At 41.3% G+C, this 24078-nt stretch overlaps 1 protein-coding gene across 5 annotated transcripts; it reads right to left on the bottom strand.

Moving 5' to 3' along the window:
- Positions 1-520: 520 nt before the first annotated feature.
- ARFGAP1 (ADP ribosylation factor GTPase activating protein 1) lies at positions 521-20974 on the bottom strand. Of its 5 annotated transcripts, XM_039719208.1 has the most exons (15): positions 20825-20974; positions 20471-20607; positions 16982-17045; positions 16030-16139; positions 14874-15045; positions 13875-13975; positions 13114-13200; positions 12508-12604; positions 11086-11142; positions 10860-10892; positions 9546-9575; positions 7706-7762; positions 6357-6416; positions 5168-5244; positions 521-4741 (listed from the first exon to the last, which is right to left on the bottom strand). In XM_039719208.1, the coding sequence occupies exons 3-15, from the start codon at positions 17039-17041 to the stop codon at positions 4414-4416; spliced, it is 1269 nt and encodes a 422-aa protein (XP_039575142.1). In that variant the 5' UTR covers positions 17042-17045; positions 20471-20607; positions 20825-20974; the 3' UTR covers positions 521-4413. The 5 variants fall into 5 exon arrangements, with proteins under 5 accessions (XP_039575142.1, XP_039575144.1, XP_039575143.1 ...); XM_039719210.1 differs by lacking the exon at positions 6357-6416 and having other exon boundaries at positions 5168-5238; XM_039719209.1 differs by lacking the exon at positions 9546-9575.
- Positions 20975-24078: the final 3104 nt, after the last annotated feature.

Genomic DNA, 24078 nt, shown 5'->3' with positions numbered 1-24078 from the left:
TTACCTCTACATGGCAAGTAGGATTCAGTCCTGCTGACCAAGAACATAATAGAAGATATTTTAAATTTGCACAAAGCCAAGTGCAGTCATCTGGAGCACTCACGTGGCTGTTTGGCTCATGGAGGAAACTGGAATTTGAATGTGGAACCCCATCACAGCTGAAGGATTTGTCAGAGGACTCTCTTCTTTCAGGAAAACTGCTTTAAAAGTTAACTTTTTCTGCTGTAATAAGTGCCTCTGTAGACAAGCTAATAAAAATTTCAGAGTACATTAATTTATCTGCACTTTAATTTCTATTTATAGTTCTCCTTAAATAAGGAGGCAAACAATGTCTCCAAGCTGCTCCTGAGTAAGAGTCTGAAGTTAGACTGTGAAATTCCAATGAAATACAAAGATGTTTTTGGCTCTATTAATGTTGGCAGCTTCCTTTCTCCTTTGTTACTGGCAGGGAAGAATATGGCTGACACCAGCACCTGGGCTGAAAATTAGCAGAAGTCTCCTGAAAAAGGGCTGACCACCGTTCTGCTCCAGATCTCTTTGCTTTATTGTAATACTCTTTAAAAGATGACACTGCAGTTCAAGTCCAGAACCACTCTACAGAACAATGAATAGTGTTCACTGAAATCACCATTCCTGTGAACGTCACAAAAAAACACAGCAGGAAAATTAAAGATACAGTACTCCAGCCTGACCAAGTTTCTGCTGGCATGGAAATGAAAGAGGGTTCTGCAGCTAGAGGCCACTCAGCCATTAGGATCAAACTCTTAATAATGGCTATGGAAACATTTCTTGATTTCTGTTTAAATCACTGATTGCTCAAACCTCTACCTGGGTCACTGCAATTTAGTATTTCAGCCAGAATAAGCTAAGAACTGAAATACTTGTGTAGACTGCTACTCTCCAAGAGGACCACTGTATCTTTAAATGTATCCTGGATTAAACAAAGGTTTTATCTACACTTGTTAAATTATTGCACAGACCATTACACTGACAAGTACATTATGAACCCATGGAATGTTACAGTCTGGCCTGGAAAATAAAAGCAGCAGCATTATCCTTGAGGTCTCAACCATGAGGGAGAGCTGGCCAAGCACTTCTTGAATTGTACTAATTATTAATAGGTTTCAATACACAAATAAAACATTTTAAAATAATCCCTAACTCCCAGAATTATGTTTGGGAGCATTTTCCAAGACTTTCACTGTTTTGCAAGTGGCACTTATTTTGATTTCTTGACATTTTTCTTGTATCAGACTACCTGCAGGAATCCAGCTGCTCTGTATTTTCCAAAGCTGAAGCCATACAAAGAAATAAAAGCTTGGGTCACCAGGGGATTTGAACCAGCCATTGCAATGTCCAATTGGTGCAGCAATTTCACCTCCTGCACAGCTCCTGGCAGTTTCCTTGTGTGACTTAAACCTGTGACTCAGGGAGTGGGATGAGAGGGAGCAGAGCCCATCGTGCCACACCACACACTCAGATTCATGGCTGGATCCTCCCTCAGCCAGGCAGCCTCAGCTCCAGCAGCCTGCACTCAATGCCTCTGCTCCTCAGCAGGCCAAAAGGGGAGGATTTGGGGAGAGGAGAAGGAATTAAAAAATAAAAATTCTGATTCATAAACACTTGCTCTGCACATGCAACTTGATGGGATTTTCTTCCCAGTGCAGAAAGCTCCCAGCCACCTATTCTGAAAAATATAAAATTCAATAAAACAGTCGGTGTGCAAAAAAAGAAAATGCCTTTGTTTTTTTCTCTCCTCTGGAAGGCATGATCACACATTCAGGCTCAGACAAGTCATTAAAAAATGCCCATTTGCCCATCAAACTGACCAGCTGGCACACTGGTTTTGGGTCTGCAGTTACACCTTCTGCCATTATATTGGTTTATGTGGATCTTCCAGTAACATCCTTCTGTCAGTTGGAGCATTTTGTTGCTTCCCTACAACACTGCAGAAAGCGAGATGGCAATTGTTCTGTCCCTGTCTCCTCAATTGGAGGAAAAATCCTTACCCAAAGCTTCTGCTTGAGCAGGACTCTGGCTGTTTGATTTAGAACATAAAAGTTTCAAAAGCTACAAAAATCAAATCAGAAGAACAAACAAATGGCTCATGCCAATTGTGGCTGCAAGTGATACATAAATAAACCACTTTTGTCCCAGGCAAAGCTCACAGCTGAAGAGAATGTGCACACACACCTCACATTACCACTGATTGAGTGGACAGAAATAAATATTCTCCTGCCACGAGCCATTTCAGGAGATTTATGGAAGAGAAACTGTAATAAATTTGTACAGAAGAAGCTGAATCAGCTTCAGACTGGGCAGCAGACACAATTAACAAGGAGGCAACAGAGGTGTAAGCATAAAAAGTCAAAGTTATGTCTGACATGCAGCTAAGCTATGACAAAGTTATACTTGGAACTGGAGAAAAAGTAGAAAAAATCCTTGTTTTAGTCCAGCTGTGAACTGCTGCCAATGGTACCATGAGCAGCACTGCAAACCAAGAGCTCTCGTGCCTTTGGCACTTCCACAGGGTCTGTGACAGCAGGGACACCTTGGGAATGGCTCAGCCTGGAGCAGCTCTGGGTCCTGCTGCAGAGCCTCAGAGACCACGAGCTTCAGACCACACTCTAGGAGAGGCAAGGGGGAAAAAGAAATTCCAACTCTCACAGAACAGGGTGAGAGAAGACTGGAAAAATATTCTGATCACCATCTGAAAGATCTTAGGAATAGAAATACAGACTCAGGCTGTAAACAGAGCTACTCAGATTTAAGCCTTTAAAATCTGCTACTTATGAGGAAATTAATTTTCTTTCCTTTTTAAACTGTTGATATTACTATCTGCTCAAAAACCTCTGTGAGGAGTAAAAGAAGTGAAATGTTATTTAAGGTAATTTTGACACCTTTGTATAGTTGCTGAACAAATTAGTCAGTTTTTAAAAGAAAAGGCTTTTTAGGTATGTAAGAGGATCTACAGGGTTCACAGAAAGAACTCCATGGTGGAAAAGCAGACCACAGAGAACATCATGATTTGAGTTTTCAAGTGAGCTGATTGTTTTTGTGCTGAGGGTACATTCACCACCCATTCCCCCAAAATAAAATGGGATACCTAGGATACCTCTGATGTTCAAAGTCACAGTTCTTCTCTAGAAGTTATGGTTCGTGTCATGCAAAGAGATTTGTTGGGTCAAAACTGACACATAACTGAATCTCCTGTTCCAGTCCTTAATGCTGACAAAGAGTTTCTCATGTTTCCAAAATAGTGTTTCTTTAACAAGATCCAGGAAAAAATGTGGAGAAATGTATGACAGAAACAGAGATACAGCTTGATACACTAAGGAACCGTTTGGAAAACATCTGCTTAAATTAAATTTTACTATTAAATCCAGACATCTACTCATCTTGAAAGGGGCTTGCTGCCAGGCTTTTTCCTCAGTGCTCTTGTATTTTCCACCCATTTTTTCTTGCTGGAATCTTCTTTATATTTTTTGCTGCCAGGTTGCCAAACAGATGTCCAGAAGGACACAAGCAGCAGAAATACTTCATTTTTAACAGCATTAATAAAATACTACACAGGTAGAAGGAAGAAAGAGAAAAAAAGAGAGTACATAAAATATTTTAACATGGGCAAGGGTGTAGGTGAGGAAGGAAAACATCACAGCTTTGCTTTTCTGTGTAGCAGAAACTAAAATTGAGTGAAAACTCAATCCATTGAGAAAGGAGGGCAAATAAAGCCATTCTGGATATCCCTTCAGAGCTCAGGTCAATCCTTTAAGTTTACACAAATTATTATCTAGCTCTAGATTCATTCTAAAGGAGAAAAATAAGTTTTCAAATACTAAAAAAAAAATAACGTCACAATGTTTAAAAACAAAGCTTCAATAAAAAATATGTTAAAGACCATCTTGAATTGCCAGACCTCCTGTAGTCAGAGCAATCCATAAGGCATTGGAACTCGATGTATCCAACTGCAGCTTGCCCAGTTAATGGCTGTCTTTCCAAGTCACACCCTGTCCTTTGTTTGCATTAAACACCCCAAATCTTAAATTAGATGAGGACTGGATGAACACCTATTAACCTACACATGCAAGGTTGTGCCATGGAAGTGTCCTTGCACTGATTTCCCTCCTTTAACATTTGTGTTAAGAAAGTTGCTGTAGCCAGCTCCAAAAGTGCAAGGAGAATATACTTATCACTATCCTTAAAAAAAAGGGAGAGCAACCTTTATGTAAGAAAAGATTCAGATGCTACTTTTTTTTTTCCCTATACCGGGGTAGAAGGAAGGAGAATGAATGGGAAGCACAAACAGATCAGAAAGGTCAGCCATGATACTCCAGGTGTGTGTAAAACTTCCTCCCCTCCATCAACCAGCACAGCCTCCCTTTCCCAGCTGTGCAGAGCAGGGTTAACACAGTTCTAAAAGTCATCCCACGCATTTTTTGTTGCCTTAGGAGGTTTTCTGGTCTTGCTCTCCCCTCCTGTGTTCTCCCAGTTGGTCTCCCAGTTTTCCCAGCTGTCGCTGTTACTGTTCTTGTTGGAGACTGTTCCTGAGCCCCACACGTCCCAGCTATCCGAGCTCTTCTTCTCTGTGGAATTGTCCACATAGGTCCAGCTCTCACTGCTTGGAGATTTATGGGCTTTTGGTGCATCTGAGGTGCCAAAGGTCTCCCAGAAGCTTTGATCTACAGCATTGTTCTGGTAGCCCTCCCCTCCACTGTTCTGGTAGCTGTTTCCCTCAGCTGGTCTTTTGGGGGATGGTGGGGAAAGGAAGGTAGAAATAAATTAGTTATGCCAAACATAACAGTAAAAATAAATGACCCCAAAGAAAACTGTAGTGCTACTGCTCTTTGCTTAAACAAAACCCCTTCACGATAAAGAAAGAACTAAATATTGCTCCAAATTACATAAACCTGCTGTCTAATTCACAGATTTTGTTAAGAGATTTAACAAGTCCAGGGAAAAGGGTTTGTTAAACATATTTAAACCAAAATATGTAACAGTTATAAAAAAGTTATATTGAATTCCTCCCTATTACAAAGAGGAGGACTATCAGCAAAGACAGAATAAGTTCTTAATATTGAAAAATTACCTTTCACTACTATACTTCAGAAAATGTACAGGAGATAAAATTATGTGTTCAAAGAGACAGAAAGGAAGAACAAAAAATTACCTGTCAGAATTATCATCTGCTTTGCCTGAAAAGAAAGTGGTGACATCTCTCCATCCCTTACTCCCAACTCCCTGAACCTAGAGGAAAAAAAACCAAAAGACACTCCATTCAGTGGGACTGAACCAACACCCCTGCCAAGTCCAACAGCAAAAGCCAGAATAAATTCCTCCACTTGTTCCCATAAATCAAACACATTTAACTCAGAGCTCATTAATGTTTCTGATGGGCAGTTACATGGTGGATGTAAAGAACACATATTTGACAGCACTGTGCTGCTGGAGGAGGTGGGAAGTAGGTCAGGTTTAGCTTTTTCACCCATTGTAACATCTTTTGAATCCTCTCCTAGACTTCCTTGACAAAAGTACTGGAATTAGTCCTTACATAAAATTAAACTTAATGAAAGCACTGCTGTTTTATGATTAATGCAACTTGTATTTATATTTCTACTGTTCTACACAGCTACTTTTACTGTGTTCCAGAATTATTTCACTGCCCATGTAAAACAGGCCAAAAGTTGAGTCCTAGGATTGGATTAGAAATACAACTTCTGAAGTGACATCATGGAAGGTACTATTCTGAGATAGAGACAGGGAGGATGAATCCCAGAATCCAGCCTGAGAGTTGCCAGGCTCTAAACAGAACAGGTAACATAACTTATTTCATTTTATTCAAACAGTACCAAAACCTAAGACACTGAGCTGGTCTATGGAAGAGTTTGCAGTGCTGGCTTTCCCAGTGCTAGAAGACACACATTCCTGGGTAGCACCATGCAAGTTACCCCAGCAGGTGTTAGTTAGGGCAGGATTTCTGTGCTTGGCAGCCTCAGACAGCACTTACCACATCACCGAGCAGCGAGAGCAGCGGAAGGCAAAGGAGAAAGGTGCAGAGCATTAGCAGCTTTTACTGAACCACTGCAACACAAGCTGTCTCCATATTCCTTCACAGATTTTCTTTGATGTTTATAACCAACCCATGTCCTCATTCAAACTAAGAGGACACCACCATGCCTGTGCAGCTTTAAACACCCCTACACAGAAGTGCTGCCCGCTGAAAATTCCACTTTCTAAATTCCTCTATTCAACACAAGCAGAGACCAAAGCTGCATTGGGGTTTTGTATTCTTTTTATAAGAATATGGAGACTGGCTTGACTTGTTTGGCCTCCTTAAAGCCAGGCAGGCCACCTCATACCTTGCTGGCCAACTGTGATACCCCCGTGGTGACCTCCTCAAATATTTTCCCCTCTTTCACCTATGTGGACCAAAGTATTGGTAATTAGTCATAAAACAAAGTTATTACTGAAACCTTCAGACAAGCTTATTTGTGCTTAACGGCTAAAATGTCATGAAACCCAACCCCAAACTGAATCAAAATAGATTTAAGTCAAAACTAAGTTAAGAAACTATAAAGTCTGTTGATCTATAATGGAGTGAAGCTCAGTCCTTTGAGTTTCCGGGAACTTTCTGTGGCTAAAAACCCAGTTTGAGGAAGGTATCACCCCCAGTTTGAGAAAGGTAGCATTTAAACACAGTTCAGGTATCATTACACTACTGCTGAGCAATAAAACACAAGTACAAAAAACATCTGCAAACATGAAGCTTTATCAATATATTCCACTGCATATAAAGACTGTGTTTAGAAATGTAGCAGACCCCTTTTATTCTCTATCTTTTATAGATGCTTATTTAAATATCAAAAGGGCTTTGAATTTTGGTGGAACACAATACAACAGGTACCTTTCACCACTTAATAAATAGCAGTTGTTCCAAAGCAAGAGATTTCGTATAACCATATAGAGAATACTTATTTCAGAAAGTAACACTTATTTAGAACTAACAACACAAAATCCTAAGGGAAATTAATTTTTTTTAAACGCAGAATGCATAATTTATCATTAAATTGTTCTACAAAATAAAAATCAGCTCAAGGAAATGCACCCTAAAATATAACCCTGAAAACAATGCATCTAAGCCCTCTGAAATAAGCTGTGGATAATTCTAGGGAATAGAAAACCAATTAAGAGTCTTTTCTTGTGGTTTGATATGCCATGTAAAGAATGGTGAATTAATAAAGGTAATGGAAATTAGTTTGCAATATGATTAAAACATTCTCTTCAAATGGCTCAAAGACATTTGACTGAATTAAAATAAAGCTGGCAGGTAGGTAAAACACTAGGAACTTAACACTCCAAGACACAACTACTAATTTATATAAATATATATATATTTAAACAACTGATTTTATATCCATTTAGGGTGCATTTTCCCCTTCTTCAATCTTCCATTATTGTAAGCATGAAATCCATAAAATGGTATCTAATGAGAGAATGTGACAGACTCTGGTGGACATGAGAGAGGAAGGTGGAGGGACTTTACCCTCATTAACATTTCTCTGATAACAGCCTAACTTGGAGCTGTTTGATGTCTCCCCTTTACAGAAAGACCCCCTGAGACCCTGGGCAGCTGTGGCAGGAGGAATCAACCATTCCCTGAGTGAGTACAAGCATTTTTCTGCAAGTCATTTACTAGATCCAAAGTTACCTTTTCCTGTGCAGGTTTGAGAACATTTTCATTTAATGTCTGACCTAACTCTGATGCCTATTTAAAAGCAAAACAAAAACAAAGTCAGTTATAATTTCTTTTAAAAAAAACCCAATAAAAACCCACAGCAAACAACTTCTGCAGGCCCATTTCTCAGCAGTATCTCCAAAAACATGAGAAGCCTTTAGCTTTGATTCATACAAGCAGAATGAGCTGAAAAGCACACACAGCAAAGTGCTGCAGGAGACATTAAGAGACAATAAATTAAAATCAGACACACATGGCAATAGATGCCAGAGGCCAAGCAAAGTCTGACCTTGCACTGGAAGCAGAAGCAATGGTGCAACCAGCAACAGTTTTGAGGATGGGCCCCTTGCTGATGCCTGCAGCTGAATATTTGGAAGAACTGTCCTCATCCCCCCTTATTTTTCCAAACTAATTAAATTACTCCTAGAATTAGATCTTTTTGGCTGATTTTCCCCCAATTTCTCTGTCTTGTAGTGCTCCAGTTATCATCTGTTATTAAGAGGCCAAGTGTTTCTGAGCAATACACAAGAGCCAAAGCTGTGACAGAAGATTTTTGATATTTTCTTTAAAGCTCCAGGTTTGCAGGGAGAAAAAACAATGAACTGCAGAAATCTGTTGCAATCCAGAACAAGATGCACAAGGATATTGCACTTCAGAGGCAGCTTACAAAAATGTAAGTCCACAGTCCAAGTCACAAAATTACTTTCCCTAAGGCAAAGCTGACAAGGACAGCAGGTTTAGAAGAGTTTGAAATCATTCCTTGCCCTACTACTGGAATAAGCCTTTGACAGATCTAAACTTTCTTCAGAATTGCTTCAGAATACTGAGTGCCTCCAGAATTATCCTGGTTAATCCAAAAGGGCCAATATGCCAGGTGATTAAGTTTCATTTCCTAAGGGTTCATATTTGATTACTACCATGGCTCAGGGTGTGAGCCTTGACTCGTGTTCTTCCTGGGAATGGAGCACCTTCAACATCTTTCCTCCACAGGCTCCTAGGTGTCTAAGAAGCCCTTCCCTAAGCCACAGCATTCCCAGGATCTCCCCTTTTCCCAGCCATTAGCTCCAGTACTTCTATCCTCACAGGATAAAAATTCTTTGAGAAGTAAAGGCAAAAGGAAATCCTACTTCCACCTAGTGAGAAACATGAATGCAAATCACAAAGGGCTTGCTACCTTTGGAAGTGAGGCTACAAAGTGTTTAAAAAAAGCAAGAAGGGGGTGTTCTCTCCTTTGAAAAAACCCTCTGGAGTCTACTGAACGCAGCAAAGTGTTTATGTTTGATAATAAACAGTGTAACACACCCAGACTAACAGTTCAGGTGTCCAATGGAGTCACTGTTAGAATTAGGAAGAATTCTTACCTGATCTCTTAGCCACACACTTTTGTAAATGTGGAATGGAAAGATTTGGGTACAACTGTATTTTCACCTAAATCACTTCATCCTTTCTTCCTATTGCTGAATTTAGGACAGCACTCTAACCACCACAGCAAACACCTCATTCAACTGTCTGCCTTCCAGCAACACCCAGCACTTGGCACATTCCTGGGGCAGACATGCAAACAGAAATCCTGAAAGCATCAGTGTGGACAGCAGCACAGTCAACTTTCAGACAGTGCACAGCTTAGGTATCGCTATCTAACTTGACAAATTTTAAGTAGGCTTGAAGAAATGTTACCATACAAAACACACAACATTATTTTAAACAGGTTTGATGTAAGGCAGAGAAAGAAAAGACAGCTCAGGAGCAAATGCACATATTCAGCACGAACAGACAGGGAGTCCATGCACAAGAACAGATGTGAGGGTGTTACCGGCTCTGGCTGCTGCTTGTAGCCCCAAAACTTTACCCAGAGAGCAAAAGAGAAAAGAGCAAGGAAGGTAGAAGCAGCTTTTAGCAAAAAATTGGCAGCATTTTTTCAGGCAAGTTAAGTATCATGAACCTTTTCCAACTTTTAACATCTACTGACAAGAGAAACACTGGAATGTATTTGGTCACTGGGCTCCACATAAATGTAGTGCATCAAAAATGTGTTAAATCTGTTCTGCAAAGGGTCAGAAGTTCCAGGAACAAAATTTAACCTTCAGTAATACAGCTTAGACTGTAGATCATGTTGCTGTAGGCCTTGTCAGTAGATGTGATGAGCTTTTAAACTTAATATTATATTTATTAATAATACTAAAGAAAAAGCAGCTTTTATTACAAAAGGAAAACTTCCAGAGGGAGTGAAGAGGAAGACCGGTAGAAAACTCAGTTTTTCTTAAGCCAAGCAATAAATATTTCAAAGATTTGAAGTAGGAAGTTTGGGTGCTTTAACAAGACATTTTTGTTGCAAACATGCCCAAGTTTGGCCATTTGAAGGATTAATATCCCAGTGCACAGACCTCTCTGAACACCTGCAGCTGCACACTGGTTTTGAGCAATACTTTCTATGCCTATCAGAAAGCAAACCAGGCTAATGCTGCACATACACAAGAGTTAGAGTTCAATTAAAACTCCTGAACCATCTATAAATAACTGCATCTCACTCAGAACTAGGGAAATTAAGAATCTCCATTCTTTTATCATTTTTACATTTGAATTTAAAACTTTTCCTTGCAGATACATCTTGCCTATGTCAGAACTCTGTGTAATCAGGTCTGACTGTCTCTGTTTTAAGCCCAGTTTGATAAATGAAATCCTTTTGTCATTGGATTAAAACACACACAAGCAAGTTGATTTATTAATAATATTGAGCAGTTCACACTTGCAACATCTTATTAGGCTTTAGCCATGGGAAGCTGGCTTGCATTGTATTCTATCACCAAGAATCTATCTACTTCAGGCTGGACCACATTTAAGATTCACAGAAGTAAACCAGGGGTGTGTTAAGTTTGCAAGCTCTGCAGCCTCCCCAACACATCCAACAGGAACAAAGAGCAGAGTATCTCTGTTTATCTCTTGCTTAATTTGATCACTGCAGCTGATTGCAATTCCCATGGAATTAAAAGCTAGACCTAAACACTCCTGTGCACTATGAAGGAAAAGCACACTGGTCTGCTGATGATCAAATCTAAATCAATTGGTGCAGGCAAACACATGGCACTTAAAGACAATTAGATGGAATAAGAGCTAAATCTATAATCACCTTTTGACTTGCTTGAGATCCAAATCTGGTAGCCTGTGAAGAGAAGCAAATACTTGCAGGTTTACCTGGAATAAACCCTTTGATTTTCAAAGACATGCATTTAGAAATGCTGCATGATCCTCTCCAAGGTAAAGGAGCTTTGGCAGAATTCCACAGTGAAAAGAGAATACCCATACCACCACCTTTGGCATTCCACTGCCAACTAAACCACATTTTATTTACTTACACCCTCTTTAGCAGCTGAGGCAATTTTGCTTGCTCCAGTTGTAAAACTGCTCCATCCCTTTAAAGAAAGCAAGAAAGTGGTGAGCTACATGTGAATAATAACTGCAAATAACCAAATTTTCATTAAAACAGATTAGCTGAAGTCAAAATGCTCTAATACAGCTTCTCCTGTAGTTGTAAGAACTACCTGCTACTGAGAGAAAAATTAGAGCCTCTCATTTAACTGAAATATAGCGATGAACTTCCAGTATTTGTGTGAATTTGAACAAGCCAGAGTGTTTCAGATGTTACTCTGCTAAAATGGCTACAAGTGTAGGGAAAAATCATCCCATGCAGTGGAAGACAAATTGTTTTCCTCTCCAGGATGAACATCCATGCAAGGAACTCATCTTCCCAGAAATACAGGACTCCAGGACACACTGCAATGTGTGTCTGTGCTCACATGAGGGCATTCCATCCAGGACATTCAGGGAGGTCCTGGACTCAAAGAATGGCTCACAGGAACAGGAACAGTGTTGCTGCTCCTTGGCTGTCTTAGCTCACCTGCAATGCACTGCAGATGTGCTCTCTAATCTGAACTCTCTGGCCTAAAGCTGTGAGGAACCTAGAAAATATTTACCTGATCTATACCAAGCAGCCTGTGGGATCACCTGGAATATGGTGATCAACCTGTTCAAAGGCTCAGGCATTACCTTTCTCTGGTAAGTTCTAGTGAAATTATTTTTAAATAAACAGTGGAACCTGGTGTGAATATTTAGGTAGTGAGGCTCTACAGAGGGCTGGTGGCCACTCACCTTGGTAGAATCACTTACTGTATTTCCAAATGACTCCAAACCCCACATATTATACAGCACTGTGACTTTGCAGCGTATCAAAGCACCAGTATGGCCCTGACTGCCTCTTGACTTTTTTCCCATTTTATTTCAACAATGCATCTTTCACTATCTCTACTTGAATCACGACAACTGTTCAGCCATATGCTGTTATCTCTTCACACCCTGTCACAAGTATTTAAAATGTTTTCATCACTGCTCAGGGCTTCTGGCACCCACATACACACACATTTCAGCTGTTTTCCTCTGAACATCCCTAATATGGTTAACAGATTTAGAACTATTCCATACAGGTAATGACATTTTTTTCCTTCAGCCCTGTTAATTATTATTTCTTAATCCATTGCTATATCCTCACTTATTTCTGTGAATTGATACCAGACATAATTCTTAAGTTCTGCTCAAGTTTCTCCATTTTGCCTGTTGAAGTCCACCAGTATCTTCTTCACTTTCTGAGAATACAACCAATGCCCTGCATCTCTCCATATCCACCTGCAGTCTTTAGTTTCTCCTCTCCATTCATGTTCTCCCATACCAGGGGCTAAAGCAGAAGAAAACAGTAATTCAGAGAGCTCCAAGCAATTCCTTACCGAGTACAACGAGGACATGGCATTATTCAGGAAGTCATCCTCTTTTTTTGGAGGGTTTACTGTGTTCCCAAACCCCACGTAGCGATTCTCTTGGCCACTGCAACAGGAAGAGGAATAAACAGTCCTTGTATCAGCATGCAGCCATTAAAAACATCAAACAAGAACTGAAGAGCATGGAAGGATGACACTTGGTTTTGCACCTGGAAAAGAAAGTCCTGTAGCACCCAGCACCCAAAATACAAAACTACTCACTTCATGAAAACACCAAGGATCCACTGAGGAATCCTAGCACAATGTAATTTCCTCTGTGCAAGCTAATGTGGTCTTAATGATTCTCCAGGTTTAACAAATCACTGACATCAGAAAGCTGAGTAAATCCTAATAAAGTGACACGTGAAAATGAGAAAATGAGTGAAAGAAGCTTTATAATTAAAAAAAAAATGCCTCTGTTTAACTCAAATCACTGTAAGGCACAACATACAATCAGAATTCCTTGGTTTGGAACCCACAATAATATTTCGAGTTACAAACTTTTTCTTCAATGCTACAAACATTTTGTTATGCTAGAGAGAGAGAGGCACTCAAAGTCAGTAAATATTGCATTACCCTTGGTAGGAGCTGACATCATCATTTAACCAGTCTTCAAAAGCCTTGTCAGAAGAGGCAGTTGCAGTCTGAGATTGTCCAGCAGAACTGAAATAAAACATTGAATAATCAAAGCCATGTTAAGCAAAACCCACCAGCTCAGCAGTACAGCTTGATGTATATCACCATAACACAGGTTAGAAATTGATTATTTATTTCATCTATCAAGAAGGGAACTCTAATGCAACCACTAAAAGGCATGAAGCTCTTGTTCCTTTGATTTACAACTGCTTTTGCAGTTAACTTGCATCCTTAATGCACACAGTAACAAACACTACATACAAAAGCAGAACAGAATTGCTGTGGTACAGAGCTTTGATGTTCCCCTGGTAATTAGCAGCAGAAGGGAAAAGTCGTTTCTTTTTCCCTGGCATCCAACCCCAAACTGGCACAGAACCACAGTTAAGGTGAGGATGTCACACACTACCTGTCAGTGACACAAATGTCTAATTTCAGGTGCATTGCAAGTCAGGATAAAACAAGCATGGCTTCCTCCCTGCTCTTGCTCACTTCTCTCTGACATGGTTTAAGGTTCAGGTGCAGGGGGTGAGAATTATTACAAAAAGAAAGTCCTGTTCCCTCATATTCCATAACTTCAGCTTGTTCAGACACCAGCACCAAGAGGGTAAACCCAGCAGGCATGAGACCATCAGGTTTTGATGCTGTGTCTGCATCTGATGCTGCATCTGTACCAACATTAGCAGGGCAAGCAGGGCACGTACCGGTGAGCAGAAGACAGAGACATTTTAGGCTGAGGTGGGGTCCAGTTCCTGGCAGGAGAAGTTTCAATGGACCACTCCTTGCCTTCAGCTACTGTAGCTACCTACAAGAGGCAGAATAGTCAAGAATGCCAGGTCAGAGATTTCATACAAATTATAAACTGGTTCAGTAACACAAGGACAAGTCATTTTTCCAATTTGCTGCTGGATCACTTAACTTTTTTTCACAAGAAACCAATTTTTTTTCTGACTCCCAGGTTGTGATGTTGAATTGAACACTGGTTTTATTTCAGGCAACTGAAATAGAAAATTAGACAATTTCCTCAAAGAAGCAGGTTTGGTTTGAAGAGGAAAAACTGGATTAATGAAGACATGTAAGCACTAATCACAGAGTAAAGGAGGAACAGAACTACATTATTGTTGTATGTTACTACATACACTAAAATTTATCAAATCACTTTGGCTAGAACTGTACAGCTGAGGTAGTGAACTGAGGACTGAGACAGCTCCACTGACTAAACACCTGCAACAAACTGCAGCACTGAAAACCAGAGCTACCTCAGCTAAATGCAGAAATGAAAATTTCAATAGAAAACTCTTACAAGACTTGGGAAGAAGCACTCTAGGACCTTTAGGGTCCCAAGAGGGCAGTGCTGGATTGCCAGCTCTGAGGTACCAGACCCTCAGGCTAAATTAGAGACTTACTCAAAATAAGGAAATTAGTCAAGAAAAGCTCCTGCCTGCCCAAGACACTCTTTTCTAACCCCACCTTATCTCCCTGGCAGGACAACATTCCTTTTCTCTTCTGCCCAATACTTGAGCCATGAACTCATTCAGGTTTACATTAACTCTTCCAGGACTTCACTCTCTCACATTTACCTTTTCGGAACCACTGCAGAGGTTCAAAAAACTGCCATTTCCCTCCTTTCAAAACCAAGTGCTTACAAAGCACTCTGATATTCCAGATCATAGGCGTGAGGAGTCACCTAAAACTGAGGTTACCTGGTCTCTAAACAGAGCTGCAGCTTTGCTGTTGTATTTCTCTTGCATTGTCCAGCATGGATCATAATCATCTTGAGACTCCAAGAACTGTCGGAATTTGCTGTTACCTCCTGCTTTCATTTTCTCCAGCTCAATATCCTTCCACTTATCCATGGTTACAGAACGCACAAAACTGAAAAGCAGGTTTAAAAAGAATAAAATTTAGATCACAGCTTGTTATAATTTCATGCTGTATCAACAGTGACAAAAAAAAAGCTTATTACAACCTATCCCAAAAGTTGAGAGTATAAACATGTTAGAGAACACTCTCCAAGTACAGAAAGACAGATCATCATAAGAAGGTGGGCAGATCCTCACTGAAATAAGCCAAAATCATGTCATTTATTGGCATTTAAAGGAGACAGTCAACAGAAGGCAAGTGACTGAAAAAGCAGCTTCCTTCAAAGTCCAGATATTAATCAAGCCCACTATGTAACAAACTTTTCCCATACTTCACTCTGCAATTTTCTTTTTCTGTCTATTATCATGTATTTTGATGGTTGGACTTGATGATCTTAAGAGTTATTTTCCAACCTTGGCAATTCTATGATTCTATGTCCTCATCTCAGAAATTTCATCTTTTCTTCCATGCTATGCACAGAACAGTTCAAAAGGCTCCTTTCCTATGTAATTTCTACTCACTAATGAACTTCAAATCACCCCTGGAAAAGCAAAGAAGGTACTTCTGAATGGCCTCCTTGCTTTGGTGATTTCCCTCCTGGACTTCCTCCCCTTTCCTCATGTGAGTAACTGTTCCGTGCTTTGACCCTATTACATACTGTGAGCCTCCAGAACCCAAAACAGTTCCTTTTCCATAGGCCCCCATTTCAGCTGAGCACAGTTCTTGGGAAACAACAAAAACTATCATTTATATTACAAAGAAAAAAGAAATCTCCTGAACAGAATAAAGCTGTTTTTCAGACTAGTTTTATAAGCAACTAGTTACAGACAAGGCACAGAGAGCAAAGCCCACTTTGGAGAGGAGCATGAAGCAAAACTGCCAGTGATGTGTTGGATTTGAGACATTCTGTACATTCCAAACCAACACATGCTGCTCACAGCCATAATGAACCCTGAGTTAATGCAACTCAGTCCATGGTGTGCTGGAAAGGCTGACCTGAGGTGAACTCCCAAGCCTCGGTGTTTTCCTGAGCACTCCAGACAGATCCAGATTCCATAGGTCACACTCACCCACTGGGGGTTAAATGCACCACATTCAAAACAGACCTGGGACAGAAAAACAGTTACTGCTGCAATCTGTCATCACTGTCCATGGGAAGTTTTCACAGCTCAAAAAGGCAAATCATAAAAACATCACACACAAAAAATAATTTCAGAAGGAAGGGTTCTTAGTGTTTGGAAACACCTTCCCTGGTATCATAAACTTCCTTCAGGTATTTATTTATGCTGCTTGGATTATAAAAATTACTGCACCAACTGCCAAAACCAAGTGAGGAAATACAGACAAGCAAATGGAAATTACTATGCAAAGAACTAATTTTGATTTCATTTCTATTGCCTTGAAAGAAGGTAACCAAACTGAATACTTGAGGTTTCCTTGGCAAAATAAAAATGCAATATTTAAAGTTTGGAACATTTTTTCATTCACACTACAGTTTGGCAGTAAATGGTAGCAGATCTAAACAGAATTTTTTCTTTAGAAATAGCTTTATTGCTCATACAGTGCAACAACTTCAGTTTTATGATTGGATTCACCCCTCAAGACTTAATGCATTGATATAAATAAAACTGAATCTTTCCATGGACTATCATATTTAAGGTATAATCAAGCTACTTGAAGTGGATTATTTTAATTTAAGTTGTGCACCAGACACCACTTGTTGAAAAGATCCCAAGGGTTCCAGCATTACTAGAACTCCTGAAATACTTGTGCCAAATATGCAGCAATGAATTGTAATGCATACATGAGATATCCAAATTTTTATGTTAGCATTAGTGAGCCACAGCACAAAGACAACAGCAGCTGTAGCAGATCCAGTGTACATCTGGAGTAGGTAAAAAGCAAATGCAATTCTACAAAACTGATCTAAAGATCATCATTTTCTCACATTGTTCTCATCCTGTGCTCTGACCTCCTTGAGGACTTTCCTTGTTCTTGGACTTGCCATGATTCTGCAAAGGGAGAAAAAGAAACTAAGTCATGATTAGGGATTTGATGTTGGTAGGATGCTCAGTACCCCACAGGCTCAGCTCTGTGACAGAGAGAATCTAAACCACTGACTCACAACCAGCTGAAGAGGAAAAACAGACAAACCAAACCACCACAAACCCCACAAGCTTATTTTTCCATTTACTTTGCACTTTTGGGGGGATTTATTCATCTTTACTCCATCAGTGGAAAGGTGTAATTCAGTCATGGCTGAGAAGTGGGCAGGGGGTGATAAACACAGGAATTCTTCTATGTCACAAGTGGTACCAAAACAGATTCTACTCAATGCTGCTCCCAGGCCCATCCACAACCCTTCCTGAAAGCACTTCCTAACATCCATGATTTCACCAGATCACATGCACACAACTCATCAGACCTATGCAAAAAATAGCAGAAACTCTTACACTTCACAGTTGCTAAAAGAGCCCTTTATTAGATGATACAAGAAGTTGTAATTTTCCAGAAATATTGAGTTTGCTGTCAACTGAACTCTAAGAAATTAAGGAAATTCTTGGGACCTTTTACACAAAATAATCTTGTAATTCAACAGGCATGTCTCACAGGCAGACCACATCATCTCACTCTAATTTTTATGATGCAGAAAACAGCAGGGAGCTGTGTCAAGCAATGGATAAAATTCACATTAAGGCAAAAAATGTGATTCACACACAGTACACAGCCTGGAAAAACCCAAAGTACACAAAGCACTCATGATTTGAAGAACTATAGTGTAGGGTGCAGCATAAGGCTGCAATTTAGATAAAAAATAAATTCCTATTATCAACTAATAGCATCATATTTAAATTAACTTCAAATGAATAACATCTGTTCTCCCTTTTTACTTCCTCTCCATCTTATAATTCTACTACAGAAAATGAACTTCTAAGATGTAATAAAAGGCAGAAATCACCAAGCTGACTAGAAGCAGCACCAACTACTAAATGTCAAGCTTATTGGGCAGCCAAGATACAAAGCATAAAACAGCAGGTTGGTATTTTCACCTAACACAGTGTGAGAGACAAAAATACCTTTATGCAAATCTCTGTTCACTGTGCTGTTTAATTACTAAATAATTAAAAGTCCTTAGAACATCAATAATCAAAGCTCAATAATTTTACAAGGTAAATACATACAACAGCCCTAGGGGATGGAGGAAGATGTATCTTTAATAAATAAAGGAAGGGTGTTTAAAAAGGTAAAATGCTACAGGTAAGGAAGCATTGCATTTGTATGACTGAGATCAAGTTCAATCTCTAAAGCAAAGCAGTACAATAAATAGTTCTGAGCATCCCCCACTAAGATACCATGACTCAGAAAGGAAAAGCTCACTGTTGTACCTACGTACTGCCACTGCTAAAAGCTGAGGGTGTTTGTAGCAGAAGTCACTGCTTTTTATCTAAAGAACTTATTCCTCTGTAAACATCTTGCTGACAAATGCTTAATTCTGTGGAATTTAAGGTGAAGTGCTTTCACTGATGTTTAGAATGTGCCACCTTTTCAGCCTTAATTACTTTTTATTGGGCAAAACCAGGTAATTGTGATAAAAGTTACTTCAAATAATGGTGAATAAAACCTTCCTGCATTAAAGTAAAACTCAGCACAGTTACTTTTATCAATAATCTAATAAAAATTGTGTAACTTTAAGAACAGGAGAATGAAAGTGTGTCAAGTGACTCCTCATATAATGAAACACACTTTTTCCAACAGCATTCCAGTAACATTTAGCCTTCCTTGACTTACTCATGTGCATGTGAGCAGGGAGGGAGATAGCACTATATGCATTTGTTCATGTCCTAAATAACAACCATAAACACATTTATATGACTCCCAGTTTCTGTCTTCAATTCCACTATCTGTCCCTGGTGAGATAATAGAGAATTCTTCCTCTGCAGTAGAGAAATTAAGTAAATAACTCAGCAGGAATAGCCAGACAGACAACAGTGCACCCTCTGGGCTCTCCTCTCTGCCATTACTGCTGCTTGCTCTTTGCATGCCAACATCTCTTCCTCAGGAATGCATTTCCCCAGCATCTTCCTGTACATTACTGACAGCTTCCAAAGCTCCTCTCTTTGGCTGGATGTTCAATCCTCTGACCCCTACTCTTCCTTTACCTCTTTTCCTCCTTTTTTACAGGTTTTCCATCAGAATAACCAACAGAGGCAGTCTACCTGCAGAGGCCTTCCAGCCTCAATGGCAGATGAGCACTGCTGGAGCTGAGCAAGAAAACCTCTTCCCACTCCAACTCTGCACATGCCAAGAATTGTCTACAAAGCAGAAAGTTACATCCATCCTCCAACAGCCAATATCCAGTGCCCAGACAGATTATTGAGTTTGTGCATATTCAGAGCTTATGCACAAGTTTCAGATCTCCATCTCCAAGAAGCAATTGCTTCTGGTTCTGCCATAACTACCTTTTTTTAAGCAAAAACTGAAAGACTTTGGCCAGCTGCAGTCTGAACATGCACCCATTCCACACACACCAAATTCCCTGCCCAAATCACGTCTGTCTGGTGGGAAGGCAGAGCTTCACCCACACCATGAAATCCAAGAAAAGGAGGAGGTAACTAAAGGCACCAGCTTTTCATCTTGTCCTCCTCCACCAAAGCATTTGGAAATAAAGAACAAAGTAAAAATGTCATGTTCTAAGCTTTCTAATAGGTAATATCTTCAGAGGTGCCTAATTTACTTTTAATGATTTTCCCACAAAGCTTTAAGGGTTCAAATCATCATTGATTACCACCAAAAAACTGAGCTCTGATAACTGACTGGATATATAACCACTGTGCTGTTTAATTTCATCACTAAATACTGTAGCAAGGAGCCACTTTAAAGAAATATACATTGTTTTGATCTAATAGAAATGGACATAAGCAGTGAAGCAAATGTTTACTTTGGAGTAAGTTTCCATTGAAGAATATAAATATTTTTGACAAGGATTCCAAAGTGGAAATAGACAGCTTCACACAGACCAATCTCACACTCTTATTTCCTAAACAATCTGCTCCCAGAGCAAAAACTAGATGTATACCATATGAGTTTTCTGGTTATGAAACCTTTAGTTTGCTAAACAAGCAGAAAGGCAGAAGTGGACTAGAAGTGGAAATAATACATAACAGGACTTTGCTCCTCTGATACAGCAGCAAATTCAGAGCCAACCTGCAAAGAGCTTTGCAATTGAGCACACGAAGAGTCAGCGGGTGACGTGGCCTGGTGACTTCACGGTCCTGAAGGCTCCCTGCGAGTCCCACCAGTGCAAAAAGGCCACAGAGGCTGAAGGAACCTTGGCAATCTCACACTGCGCCCATCTCCATGGAGCCGGCGCGGTTCTCCTTCGCAAATACATCAAAGACCGGTGCATACTTTTAAAGCCGAGCGGCTTCACACTCACCCGCCTCACGCAGCGCCTCGCAGGGCCGGGAGAAGGGCGATTCCTTCGGGCACACCTGCGCTACCCGGATCGAGTGGCGTCCTGCAGCCTCCCTCAGAACATGGCCGGGTTCCGCCGAGCCCTCCGGCCTCTGCTTTCTAGGCAAGGAAATAACGCAGAAACAGCTGAAATAGCGGGCAGGGTGGTGCCTCCTGCCCGCCACGCCAGCCTGGCACCCGCACCTCGCCCGCCCTCGGGACCGTCCTGTGTGACTGTGCGGGGGCCGGGCCCGAGCGCCGCCACCTCAGCGCTGCGCTGCGGGGCACGGCCGGCCCGGCACAGCGAGCCCCGGCGCGGGGAGCCACGGGGACGCACCACGACCCTGAGCAACAGCGCTGCCCCGGCCTCGGTGCCGGTCCTGATCGCGGTGCCGGTCCTGAACCCGGTGCCGATCCCGGTCCCGGCCCGGTCCCGCCCGGCGCCGCCGACGTTGCAGGGCGCGAGGCATTGTGGGCGCGCGGCTTAACCCGCTGCGGGCCGGGCCGGGCGAGGAGCACCGAAAACATTCGATTATTCCCAACTCCGCCTGAAAAGAGAAGTTTAAGGGATTTGTTTCCACTGTACAAAGCTAAAATAAAGCTTTTGCAGCGAGCCTTGTGGGAGCGCTGCTCTCCGTGCGCTGTTCTCCAGGCTGCAAAAACGACCCCCGGCGTTTATCGCTGAGGGGGGGCTGCCCGTGGGGGTGAATTATGTGGAATTAAGTGTTTTTTCCTCACACACCTATGGATGTGAGCGAAGCAGGGTTTTCAGGTGGTGCCCCGTGTTGCTCCCAAGCTGGGAATGGCAGATGGAGGGGCTGGTCGGACCCCCAGGCCTCCCCCAGCTTCATGTCCAGCTCTGCCTGTGGTCACAGCTGGAGCACTGCGATGGTTTGGGGAGCCCCGATCGATACATGGAGGAGCTAAAGCTACTAAGGAGCATCCCAAGGAGGCCACAAGGATGAAGAAGGGTTTAGGGAAAGCCATTAGAGGAGCGGCTGAGGGTCCTCGGGTTGTTCAGCCTGAAGGAGACTGAGGGGAGACATCAATGAGGTCTGTGCTTCCTCATGAGAGGAACTGGAGGAGCGTCTCTGCTCTCTGGTGACCAGCGATAAGATACAAGGGAATGGCTGAAACTGTGTCAGAGGAGGTTTAGGTTGGATTTTCAAGAAGGTTCTTCCCCCAGAGGATGGTTGAGTGCTGAACAGGCTCCCCAGGGAATGGTCATGGCCCAAGGATGCCAGAGCTCAAGGAGCTTTTGGACGATGCTCTCAGGGATGCACGGAGTGGGATTTTGGGGTTTCCTGTGCACCAAAAAGTCCGGGTTGGACTCAATGATCCTTGTGCGTCCCATCCAATTCAGGACTTTGTCTCCAGGGATCCTCCCAAAGGTGAGGGTGGATCAGATGGAAAGAGCACCCAGAGTTGCTTTGTGGTGCTTGGAAGCACAGGCCAGGCGAGCACATTTATGCTATTGCTAACTTCATTTTAATCATCAGCTGTAGGCACAGGGCAATGATTTAGTGTTTACATCTGAATCCCACAGAGACAATACGCTGCTCATTTCAGTGCAACTCCTAGGCTGGCCTCTGTACTTAATAAGTAGGCTATTATCCGACTATCAGTGCACGGGAGATTAACAGGAGCCATTTTCATTACCATTAATGGTGGCTACACACATAATGCCCTTACATCAATGAGAAGATAATGGGCCCTTAAGTGTGTGTGTGTAAGGCTGACAGAGGAAGGGGTATGAAATAGAAAGCAAACTCGGCTTAAATAACTTGCTTTTCCAGTTAAGAAGAAAGTAATCTCTTCTCATAAGCACCATCATTTTCTGGTAAACGTGAACCAACAGGCAATGAGGTTCCCATTACACAAATGCTGTGTTACAGGGTCTAATGAGCATATTAATCTTTGTTTTTCCATATAATTGGTAGATAATCCAGGGATTTGTGTTGGCGTTGGCTCTGCAGTGGTTGTGGGTGAATGTGTGTGCTCACAGCCTGAGCCAGGAGTCATCCTCAACCCCAGACACACAGTGAGCAGAAAAGACTCACCTACATGAGGGCTGCAGGACAGGGCTGTCTGGTGAGCAGCAGGAATGAAGGGATGCCACAAACATTTGTCTTTCCCAGCAAGCAAATAAATGTGTGCCATTCCCTGGCAAGTCCAGTTTGCACCATTCCTGGAATTTGGGATGGGTGCATAGCTCTCTCCCCATCTCTGCAATGTGTGGCAAATGTCTATTCTGAGATAACAGATAATGCCAAGAAAAAACATTTGCAAAGGCAGCCAGCACTGCCTTCCCTGCTTGTTCCCTTTATCTGCTTATGAACTGTTTCTAGCTTGAAACTAAATGACAAATATTTTTAGCACAATTGCCATTGTTATAATTGTTATGCCCAATGTCAAGAACATATGAAACATGATGATAAGGAACAAATTACAGCATAAAATAACACAAGGCAGGCACAGTATCCTTGAGCTGTTTTCCATGTTGAGATTTTCCAGATAGAAATCATTTTGCTTGGCTTCAAAAGGACAATATGCAAACATGTAAAGGTCAGTCTGATTTGAGAGCACAGAAAGCAGCCAGAGCCAAATTCTGCAGAGATTTCATGAATAAGTTCACCATAATTGCAGTGAAGAAGACTAACAGCAAGTGGAAACTTACTAAGATAAGCTACCTAGTGTGCAATTTTGCTTGTAAACTAATGATTTTGTATGATGGCATTGAAACTTCTCCGAGAAAAAAAAATCTCTGGAATAGGATTTAAACCAAAGAGCATTCATTTTCACTTTTTCCTGTTTTACAGATTTACTAAACCCTTTCTAATCTATTAATAAGACTAGATTTTGGTTATTAAGTATTGCAGTCCTTGACATTAATGAAGCGGCATTACCTCTCAGTTTAAATGGCACAAAAATACCTGAAATATTCTCTTCTAGAATATCTGACAGTCTGAGCCTCAAATATTAAAGGCAAAAGCCTTTTTGGACTTGTTTACTGATGCCTTTGTGGGCTGAATTACAACCCTCACTGGTAGCAGCACTTGTCATGGACTGAGAAACTGAATTTTTATTGCCTTTTTCCCTCCCAACACACCTGAGATGAGCCACTATATCAGGATGCCACAACACTTAAATTGAAGGGGAACAAGAAGAAATGCAGATCCCTTCTTAGATAAATCTACTTAATAAATCTGAGGAGCAAGGAGCGAGGAATGGACCTGTTTGCATGATGAATGTCACCACTGGAGTCCTGCATTGTCACCGTGTGTGTGACTTATGTAACTGTGTGAATAAAGTACAACTGTGGATGTAACACAGAAGTGTGGCTGTAACTCAGAGCTGTGTCTGGAACTGTGTGAATAATCATGCCACCCCAAACTCAGCCCTTCTAGCGCCAGGAGAGGTCTGGTTAATCGATGGGACTGTGGTAACACCCTTTTCCTGCAGGGTTTTTTGGTATTTCTGTGTTGCCTGCTCTGAGCAGCACCCTGGGAGCTGCAGCTTGTCACCTGAGCCACCAAAGGCTTCACCTCATTTTCAACTTTAAGAGCTTGAGAGTTCACAGTGACTTTGGGG

The sequence above is a fragment of the Passer montanus genome, unplaced genomic scaffold (assembly GCF_014805655.1).
Source record: "Passer montanus isolate IOZ18808 unplaced genomic scaffold, ASM1480565v1 scaffold41, whole genome shotgun sequence".
In the NCBI taxonomy this organism is placed as follows: domain Eukaryota; kingdom Metazoa; phylum Chordata; class Aves; order Passeriformes; family Passeridae; genus Passer; species Passer montanus.
The sequence above is the reverse complement of the archived record's forward strand: the minus strand, read 5'-3'. Positions and strand labels throughout refer to the sequence as shown.